This window comes from Phalaenopsis equestris, unplaced genomic scaffold, assembly GCF_001263595.1.
Source record: "Phalaenopsis equestris unplaced genomic scaffold, ASM126359v1 Scaffold219149, whole genome shotgun sequence".
In the NCBI taxonomy this organism is placed as follows: domain Eukaryota; kingdom Viridiplantae; phylum Streptophyta; class Magnoliopsida; order Asparagales; family Orchidaceae; genus Phalaenopsis; species Phalaenopsis equestris.
Window position 1 is genome coordinate 263,945 of NW_018237541.1, and position 10,955 is coordinate 274,899.

The 10,955-nt window shown below is 39.0% G+C and overlaps 1 protein-coding gene across 3 annotated transcripts in view; it reads left to right on the forward strand.

Annotated features, from left to right (window-relative positions):
- Window positions 1-10,955, forward strand: part of LOC110037390 (glucosidase 2 subunit beta) — a 29,404-nt gene that overhangs the window by 17,543 nt on the left and 906 nt on the right. For all 3 annotated transcript variants that reach the window (XM_020742030.1, XM_020742031.1, XM_020742029.1), the window contains 8 exons: window positions 1,031-1,376; window positions 8,058-8,162; window positions 8,234-8,335; window positions 8,478-8,535; window positions 8,848-8,916; window positions 9,707-9,794; window positions 9,875-9,936; window positions 10,126-10,177. In XM_020742030.1, the coding sequence (XP_020597689.1) occupies window positions 1,031-1,376; window positions 8,058-8,162; window positions 8,234-8,335; window positions 8,478-8,535; window positions 8,848-8,916; window positions 9,707-9,794; window positions 9,875-9,936; window positions 10,126-10,177 (882 nt within the window). The remainder of the gene's footprint in view (window positions 1-1,030; window positions 1,377-8,057; window positions 8,163-8,233; window positions 8,336-8,477; window positions 8,536-8,847; window positions 8,917-9,706; window positions 9,795-9,874; window positions 9,937-10,125; window positions 10,178-10,955) is intronic.

Here is a 10,955-nt window from a genome sequence, read left to right on the forward strand (position 1 = left end):
CCGTATCGTACAATATAACCAAGCATGTAATGATGAAAATATACATTTCATCATGGCACCGAGAGAGATACCATTGTAAATTAATTGAGATGTAAGTTTATAGCCATAACACTCATTTTATATTTATAAAAGAACACGAATCTTAAACATATTTATTAAATGCATTGGGTTTGGAAGAAAGGAAATTGTACTGGAAACTAGAAATGAGATTACACACCTTAATTTCTTTGATTTTGAACTCATACATTGGCATAACTTTAGAGCTTCCTTCTTAGCATGGAATTATCCTCGTAGTTAAATTGATTACCTTTTACACTAATTAAATCTAGAACAAATTACATAAATCAAGAGCAATTCTTAAACACAAGTTTCAATATTTTTGTTCTTCTGTTTGGCCAAATCATCTCTATGTGAGGATGCCACATAATTCCTTACACTTTGTACATGTAAAGTGAAATTTCACTTGTTTTTTTAAACTTTAGCTTATATTTACTTAAATCTAGTTTAAATTGATTTTAAGACATTAAGCAAAGTACATGAGTAACTTGTACTCTGAAATCTTAAATCTGAAAATTAGAAAGAGAATAATAATAAAAAATAAAATCTTTTCGGGTCGGTTCTCCCACAGTTGCAGGAAATGCAGCTGGGAGCTGCAGTATTGCGGTGATTCCACGTCCCGCGTCAGACATGCCACTCAATATGCATGATACCTTACCTTTGCATGAAAAAAATGTATTTCACTTTTTAAAATTTAAAATTGTAGTGTTTTTGACGTGAAATGAAAGATTTGGTTGGTATAAATGTCAATAGAAAAGTTTAGGTGCTAGATTAGTACATACATATGAATTGGGTCGTATGTATGTGAATGCCTCTATTATTTATCAACAATTCATAGCTAATGATGATGAATAAGCATCTTCTTAAAGTCTATTCCCTCCAGTTCAGAGCTACCCTGAAGATTAAAAAATTTCAAGGAATTCTTTTTTTTTTTTGTTCTTATTACAAGGCCAATGGAAAATGATCTTTACAGGATCAAGTTGAATCTGTTACTACTGAAGAGTTATCAAGAGAAGAGCTGGGTCGTCTTGTAGCTTCCCGCTGGACTGGTGAAGGTGCGGATCAGACAGCTGATAAAATAAGAAATGTTGAGGAAGACCTAATGGATCAAAAACCATATGTCGCGCATGAACACAAAGGCTTTACCTCAGAAACTGATGATGATAGAGCAAAAGAAGAAGAAGAAGAAGAAGATGATGATGATGCTGATAGTAATGAGGACAGTTTTCATGATGATCGAGATGATGAATTTGCAGATGACCATGCAGATTTAGATGGGTCTTATAATACTAATGAATATGAGCAAACTGATCCTGTAGGTATGATTTCTGAACGCTTCAGAAACTCTGTTGTGATATGAAATGGGTTTCTTGCTGAATCCTGTTTGTTGTTGAAAGGTGGTTAATGAAGATTTACATGCACACCACTCAATCCCTATGTATTTACATATCTAATTCCCACACTTCAATGTTTACATATATACCACCTTTCCTCTGCATAAAAAGTTGTATTTTACTGATACTGGAGTTAACCCAAACCACGACACAAGACACGAATTTATTAATAATTTAAAAGACGGTTACAATGAGGACTCAAAAGAAAGAAGGATACTACGTAAATGGAAACATAAAACGAAACATCACAACAAAACCTGAACACAAAAAGATGCGACAAGCTTGACGAGGAGGTAGTCCGGAGAGGCCTTGCTGTGGTGAAGGCCAGAGCAATCTCTGGTGGACATAGGCGTTCTTTTCGGCGTAGAACCACAACTGGGAGAAGCGGCGAATATTGTCGACGGTTGGAGTCTGGAAGTGGTGATAAAGGCAGCCGAAGCCAAGGAGCGGATGTAAGTGTTGCGGCCAAAGCCGAGGAACGGAGGCACGAATGGTGGAGTTGGGGGGGGGGGGGGGCGTCTGCATGCTGTAGAAAGGACTGGAGGCGCTGGGAAAGCCTGACAGAGATGGCGGCCTGCTGTGAGAGAGGTGACGGGTGCTGCGACGTCCTGCAGGGAGGCTGTAGGGTGGGCTGTCGATGGTCTGGGAAGGCAACAGAGAGCTGCAGGGTGCAGGTGGCAGCATGGGCTGTGGGTAGAAGGACAACAGGTAGCTGCTGTCGGCCTGCAGGGAAGCTGTAGGGGAGGATTGGTGTTGGTTTGGGCTGATAGCAGGGCTGGAAGGCCTTCTGGGAGTTTTTCTGAGGACTGGTCGGTGGTCAGGAGGTGCAGCAAGGGAGGAACGTCGGCTGTAGTGCTGGCAGGGAGGTGGCCGGCTGAGATGGAGGCTGGCTGGACTGCTGGAGGATTGCGGGACAGCGGATAGGGGGCGGAACAGTGAATATAAACACCACCTCAGATGGGGTTACAGTCGGAACACCTTTCTCGTCGTCGAGTACAACCCTTCAGAGGGAAAAACTTCAAGCAAAGCTGGATTCAGACTTCAAAATCATGACCCTCATCTTAGACACAAGAACTCCTATTTATAAAAGACTTGACTCAATTTTAGGAAACATTAAAATGGGAAATTTATAATATCTGATTTTTCAGAATTTAGGTAAGACTTTTAAAATAGGAAAATAAATAAAATCAGATTTTAGATTTAAGGAAGGAAAATCAAATCAAATCAAATCAAATTTTAGGCTTTTAGTAAAGGATTTAAATTAGGAGAAGAAATAAAAATCAAATCTTAGGAAGGTTTTGGAATTAGGAAAGGTCTAGGAAGGGAGGAAAGGCAAGGGAGGGAAAAAAGACAGGAAGAAGATGGAAAGAGAAGTAGAGAAAGGCGGGGATGGTGGGGCCCCACTCCAAGGGGACTGACTGGACCGGCTCCCATATAAGCCCATTGTCAGTCTCCCGGGGTTGGTGGAGTTTCAACCTCAACTGTCGAAGCTTCTGGATTGTCAAAGTATGGAGTGAGAATTGCAATGTTTAAGGTGGCAGAAATGTTTTAGTCCCTTAGTAGGTCAATCTTATATGCATTATAATTAAGTTCTCACAAACTTCTGAAAGGTTCGTTTGCTCTGGGTTTCAATCTTCCGAGAGCTTTTTCTAGGAATCGTTCCTTTTTCAATCGGATCCAGATGAGGTCGCATTATTTGAATGTCTCCTTTTTCATTGGTTTCTTTGCTTGAGCTTGTTATTTTCTGTTTTGTCTAGCAATCTCTTTGCCAACTTGTTCATGTATTTTTTGGATTTCGTGATCCCGTTCTGTAGCCTGTTGGGTTAATTCTGATGTTGGTAGGAGTGGAACCAGATCAAGTGGTGTGAGTGGATTGTGGTCGTAGACAATCTCGAATGGACTGTGTCCTGTTGGCTGACTTGTAGATCAGTTGTAGGCGAATTTTACTTGGGCGAGAATGATATCCTATTGTTTGATATTCTTTCCCACAAAACATCTCAGTATGTTTATCATGCTGTTGTTTACTACTTTAGTATGACCGTCCGTTTGTGGATGGGCTGCTGATCTGAACTGGAGCTTGGTGCATAACTTCCCCCATAAAGTACGTCAGAAATGGCTTAGAAATTTGACATCGCAGTCTAATGTAATAGTTTTGGGGATCCTGTGCAACCGAACAATCTCTCGGAAGTGTAAGTTTGTGATATGAGACGCATCTAGTGTGCGGTAACAAGGTACGAAGTGTGCAATTTTTAAAAAAATGATCCGCTACAACTATTATAAAATCTTTATTCCTCTGAGTGTTGGGGAGATCTAATACAAAGTTCATGTCGACATCTACCCTGGATACTTTTGGTACTGGTAACGACGTATACAACCCTGTATCCTGTCCTCTAGTTTTTTCTAAGTGGCATATTCTACATTGGCGCACATGTCGCTAGACATCTCTTGTTAGTCGAAGCCAGAAGAAGTGTTCTTTAACGAGAGTGAGGTTTGTCTTTGCCGAAATGGCCTGCGAGGCCTCTATTATGGTTCTCTTGTACAATTGCTTCTCTCAAGGAGCATCTGCATAGTTTATTTCGGTAGAACATGTATTCATCTGCACAGTAGTGCTGCCATGTGGGTTCTTGACATTGTTCCCAAATATCTTTGAAGTCTTCGCCTGTTGAGTACATGTATCTGATGATCTCAAACCCTATGGCGCTTGATTGCATTGAAGTGATAAGTGACGTCGGCTTAGCGCATCGGCAACGCGGTTTTGGCTCCCTGGTTTGTGTTTAAGTATGAATTTGAATGATGCCAAAAATTCTACCCATGTGGCATGATGGCTTTTAGCTTTCTCGGACTGTTCAGAAATTTCAAGGCTTCATGAAGGTGAACTGGCTTGTCAACAGATAGTGGATCCAGTGTTCTAGGGATCGAACAATTGCATAGAATTCTTTATCGTATGGTGAGTATTTCCTTCTGGAGTCGTTTAGTTTCTCACTGAAGTAGGCGATAGGGTGACTGCCCTGGTTCAATATGGCATCTATCTCGACGCCTGATGGGTTACATTCTACTTCAAATAGTTGTGAAAAATCCGGTGAGGCTAGAACCGGCGCTTGAGTTACTTTTGCTTTGAGTGTGTCGAAGCTAGTTTGAGCAGTGCTTGGCCAAGTGAACTCTTTTGCTTTTCAAAATCTCTGTGAGGGGAGCAATAATGGTGGTGAAATTTTTTATGAAGCGATGGCAAAATAAGGCTAATCCAAAAAACTGTCTCATTTCAGTGAATGATTGAGACGGGGTTCAGCTTATTATTGCTTCGATTTTTGTCCAGTCTATTTGAATGCCTGTGTTGGACACAATGTAACCCAAAAGACATATTTGATTTATCATGAAAGTACATTTCTTTGGATGAGCATATAATTTATCATTCTGGAGTACTTTGAAGACCTCTGTCAAGTGTTGTACATGCTTCTCTTCATAATGACTGTATACTAGTATATCATCATAGTAGACTACGATGAATTTCCCGATGAGGTTGCAAAATTTTTGATTCATTAATCTCATGAATGTATTGGGTGCATTTGAAAGACCAAATGCATGACTGTCCACTCGTATAGTCCATCCCGTATTTTGAAGATGGTCTTCCATTCGTCGCTTGGTGTCATCCGTATCTAATGGTATCCGCTGCATAAGTCGATCTTTTAGAACAAAGTGACTCTGTGTAACTGGGCTAGGAGATCATCAAGTTGAGGTATTGAAAATCAGTATTTGATTGTTATTGATGGCTCTACTGTCGATACACATCCTCCATGTTCCATTTCTTGGGTGCCAGTAGGGCTACCACGACCCACAAATTTGTACTATTTCTAATTAGCCCTCTGTTGATGAGGTCTTGCACTTGTCGTCGGAGTTCCTCATATTTTGTTGGCCTTAGCCTGTATGCAAGTCGGTTTGATAGGACGAATCCCGGTATAAGGTCTATAGCATGTTGGATGTCTCGCTGTGGTGGTAATCCCTCTGGCGGACTGTCTGTCATGATGTCCTGGAAGTTTTGCAGTAGTGGTTGTAGGCGTTCAAGTACGGAGTTTTCTTCCTCGGATCCCTCGAGTAGAACTAGGGCTAGAGTTATCGGCGCATCTTGAACTGACTACATGAACGTGGCTCTTGTAACGACTATCTTCTCGGTGTCGTTGATTCCTCATGCGTTTTTACTTGGCAGTAATATGATGCATTTGACAACTTTTTTGAAGGAGTATGTGTTTTTAAACCCGTCATGTTGAGTTTTGCAGTCATATTGTCAAAGTCGTCCCATATAATGTGACATGCGTCAATGGGGACGATATCACACCATACTTGTTCCTTTATTTGGTCGTCTATCGAGAACGACATTGCCGATCCACGCATTTCTTTTTTTTTTTCAACCAAGTGAGGGAGTAGGGTTGAGGTGGTTTTTGCGTGGGTAATTCTAACTTTGTCACCATTAGTGTTGATACGACAATTTGACACCTGCCATTGTAGATTATCAAGCTGCAAACTTTCCCTTAAACTTTACACTTTGTGCAAAAGATGCAGTGTCATAACCATGACTAATTCTGTGCTGGTTCGGATTGTAAAACTCGCCGTAGGACTAGTAATTTGCCTTCATCCTCGAGAAACTGAAATGCTTCATCAGAATTTTTGTCTGGTTCCTCATCCCCGCTTTCCTCCATGACACCTTGGTCTGTAAAAGTGACAATTTGACTTGTGAGACAGTTGGAAGCGATGTGGCCGAAACTATGACATCTAAAACACTTTCTGGCTGGCATTGGCCCTGAAGAGCTACCTTTTTCATGTTTCTTGCTGCTTGGATCAGTTTTTGCATTCCCGGGTGCTGGTTTCCTTGTTCCTGGTGTGCTTTTGTCGGCAACTGTAGCTACTGGGGTTGGCTTGTATGAGGATTGCTATAGGAAGGAAGACTGCGATCTGACCTGTTTTTTGTCGCCTTTCAACTTTCAGTGCTAAGGTTTGGACGTCATTCAACTACCAATAAGGCTGTAGTTGAACTGCATTTCCAATGGTGGGCTTCAGGCCTCCGAGGTAGCAGACGATGGTATGCTCCTCTCGTTCTACCAATTCACATTTTTTTTGTAATTGATCAAATTTGACAGTGAACCCCTCTACAAAGATCTCTCTGTTGTAGGTTGTGGAGCTTCAGGAAGATATCTTGGCGGTAGTGTGGTGGCAGGTATTTCCACAGTAGTGCTTTCTTCATTTTGTCCCATTTCGTTATTTTATCGCAAACGTCCCTCATTGGTTGACGTTGCAGGTTGTCCCACCATAATGAGACATGTTTTTCAATTTAATAGCTGCTAGATTGACCTGCACGAGGAGAAGGAAAAGAAAGAATGGGGAAAAAATTTTGATTTGGGGTGGGGTGCAGATGCTTGAGCACCCTAGGATAGAACTAGGGTTGAGCTAGCTCTGATACCAAATGATACCGGAGTTAATTCAAACAATGACACATGATACAAATTTATTAATAATATAAAAGATGGTTACAATGAGGACTCAAAAGAAAGAAAGATATTGCGCAAATGGAAACATAAAACGAAACATCACAACAAAAACTCAACACAAAAAGATGTGATAAGCTCGAAGAGGAGGTAGTCCGAAAAGGCGGTGCCAGGGAGGTGGCTATGGTCAAGGCCGGAAAAATCTCAGTTGGACATAGGCGCTCGTTGCTGTGTCAAACCTCAACCGGGAGAAGCGGTGAATGTCATCGAAGGCTGGAGTTCGGCGGTGGCGATTAAGGTAGCCGAAGCCGAGGAACGGAGGTAAGTTTGGCGTCGGTCCAGGCTGACAACAGGGCTGGAAGGCTTGCTGGGAGGTTGTCAGAGGACTGTAGTGCTGGCAGGGAGGTGGCCGGCTGAGATGGAGGCTGGTTGGACTACTGGCGAACTCTGGGATAGCGGATAGGGGGCGAAACAATGAAAATAAACACCATCTCAGACGGAGTTACAGTCAGAGCACCCTCATCGTCGTCGGATACAACCCTCGAGAGGGAAAAAAATCACTTCAAAACTAAGACCCCCATCCCAGACACAAGAACTCCTATTAATAAAAGACTTGGTTCAATTTAGGAAACTTTAAAATAGGAAATGAATAATATTTGATTTTAGAATATAGACAAGACTTTTAAAATAGGAAAGGAAATAAAATCAGATTTTAGATTAAGGAAGGAAAATCAAATCAAATTAAATTTTAAGCTTTTAGGAAATAATTTAAATTAGGAGAAGGAATAACAATCATCTCTTATTTTAGGAATATTTTGGTAGTAGGGAAGGTCTAGGAAAAGAGGAAAGGCAAGGGAGGAAAAAAGGCAAGAAGAAGATGGAAAGAGAAGAAGAGGAAGGTGGGGGCAGTGGTGCCCCCTCCAAGGGGACAGGCTGGACTGGTCCCCATATGAGCCCCGCGTCATTTATTGTTTACAAATTACAAAAGTGTTTTTTTTTTAGTGATATACAAGATTAAGGTGGTATAAATGTGAAAGGAAAAGTTTAAGTATTAGATGTGTAAAATGTAAATGAATAGGAATTGGGTGGTATGTATGTAAATGCCCATTGACTTAAATGTGTGGCTCTCCAGATACCACAGAGGCAAGTAGCTCATCATGGTTGGGCAAGATACAACAGACTGTGCAGAACGTTCTTCAGGCTTTCAACTTCTTCAAGACTCCAGTGAATGTATCAGGTATGTGCACCTGTTCTTGTCAAGATAATGTCAATTTTGACACAATACATTTTTAAATCTATGTTTTTCAGATGCCACTCATATTCGGAAGGAATATGATGACGCGAGTTCAAAACTGTCGAAGGTGCAGTCGAGAATATCCAGTTTGACAGAAAAACTTAAACATGATTTTGGTAAGAATTGTACAGCCTTGATCTAAATATGAAATTTCATGGTTTCTATGGTGATGTTTGCATATATTTTAAGCATTCATTTTAGTATTTATTGTGAAAATTAAGCTTTATTGACTTGGTGCTTTAATCATTCCTTTTCCAGGCAAGGAGAAGGAATTCTATTCCTTCCATGATCAGTGCTTTGAGAGTAAACAGAACAAGTACGAAAGGAGTATCTTTCCTTGTCCTCTGTGATAATTAACTTTCCTCTTTTATTATTAGGGGCATTTACATATATAACACCACCTAATTGCTATGTATTTACATATCAACTTCTAAATTTCACTTTCTACATTAATACCACTAAAGTGAAATACTCCTTTTCATGCATAGGTAAGGTGTCATGTGCATAAAAGTTTAAAGTTTGTGGTAGATATGTAAATACATAGAATTTGGGTGGTATGCATAAAAATCTTCCATATTCTTATTCTATTCATGCCATGTATCTGCCATTTTGTTCACTCCTTTAACAGATATGTGTACAAGATATGCCCATTCAAACGAGCTTCACAAGATGAGGGCTACAGCAGTACACGATTGGGGTATGTTCCCTGGATTCTATGATCCTTTAATTAGTATAATTACTGCTGTTTTAAAATTCAAATTTCAAAAATTTTATTTTGTTTAGTATTGTGATATCAAAGAGCTTTATACTGAATGACATTATATTTAGCGGCAGAACCAAAACTTGAAGGGATGACCAGTTCTAAATTTCAAAATTTCACTTTTGTTTTCTTAAAAGTTATTGTGAATATGATTATAAAATTAAGAATGCAATTAATATTAAATTTTTATTAAATAGTTGTGTTTAAGGGGATAAGTTTTTTTCGTGCATCATATGATATTAATTGATCTAGTAAAAATTTAGTGATCCCGACTCCCAACCACCCATTGGTTCTACTTCTGATTGTAGTCCCGTGGTAAAAGGGCTCTGAGATTTGTAGCGGGCAAAAACATTGATCCGGAGTCCGGATGTAAGCTTGCGCCCAAACAACAGACGTGCACCTGAAGGAGCGGAGGAGAGAAAAAAAAAATCCGGTGTATCGCTTCCATTGTCTGGTCACAATATTTTCTCTTGTAACAGTGCCCTTCACCAATATCAAACACCTAAACATTCATATTTAAATGTATACTAAAATTTTTAACATCACATCAAAAATAATGTCATCATTATCTTTTTAAATACACCGTTTCATGCATAAGTTTATAACATCGAAGTGTTATAAGTGTAAATGTCAAACCTTAGGTGTTAGATATGTAAATGCATAATAATTGTATGGTATGTTCGAGCAATGTATCATCATGCTAACTTCATCCATCTTATGCAAGCAGTAGTTGGGAAAATTTTGAAGAATCCTACAGGGTTATGGTCTTCTCCAATGGTGAAAAATGCTGGAATGGCCCTGATAGGAGCTTAAAGGTGCCAGCTTTCTTTTTAGTAACCCACTCACGAAAATCTCTGGGATAAACAGTTCTTATTTCTCTCTCTTTCTCATGCAGGTTAGGCTTAGATGTGGATTGAAAAATGAGATAAGCGAAGTTGATGAACCGAGTCGATGCGAGTATGTGCTGAGTTCTTCGTACTCATTCTTTTCTTTTAGTAATCGTAAATTTGCGAACTTGTCACTCGTAGATTCTCTCACAAACATCTTCAAAACTCTCGGAGAATGAATGATTGTTGAGTTCACAAATTTGGCATATTTTATATTTTTTTAACATATTATCTTTTTCTCATGTGCTTTGAATTTCAGATATGTTGCTTTGATGTCCACTCCTGCTGTATGTTTAGAAGATAAATTGAAGGTAAGACTTATTTTTTTTTATAGTCTACCATTTTATCGTAATTCATGCTCGGTAATTAAAAACGTAAACAATTCGAGGTTTGAGCTAGCTCGAGCATTATTCAGCTTTTCTTGTTATAGAGTCATAATCTATTATTGAGAAATTTACATAAGTAGCACACAATTCTTATTTATTTACATCTCACACCTGCACCTTTATATTTACATAAATAGCGCTTTGGTTCTTTAAACCTTTGCATAAAAAAATACAATAATGCTATTTTCGATTTGATTTTAAAGATTTGAGCGTTACATGTGTAAATATGAAAGTTTAGATTTGAGACAAGTAAATACATAAAAATCTGTGCTATATATGAGAATGCCCCTTTTTTTATTTGTGTTTAGCTTGTTCATTTATCCAGTCGATCATGATGTGCTCTTAAACATAAAGCCTAATTTAAAGAATGAATTAAATTAATGCTATATACATGCTACGTATTTTTACATTTGTTCGTATAAAAATACATGGAAGATGTGCACACAATCTATTGTTATACGTGCATACACAAATATAAACAAGAATACATGAATGTCTGAATACACACACACATACAGACACATATTTACAGACAGACATACATACACACTGACACATATTTACAAACAAACACATGCACACAGACATACATACATATATGTACCACCTTTCTTATATATTTAGATATTTAAAACACACATTTTTATGCATAGTTAAGGTGCTATATATGTATATATATATATATATATATGCATGGAGAACG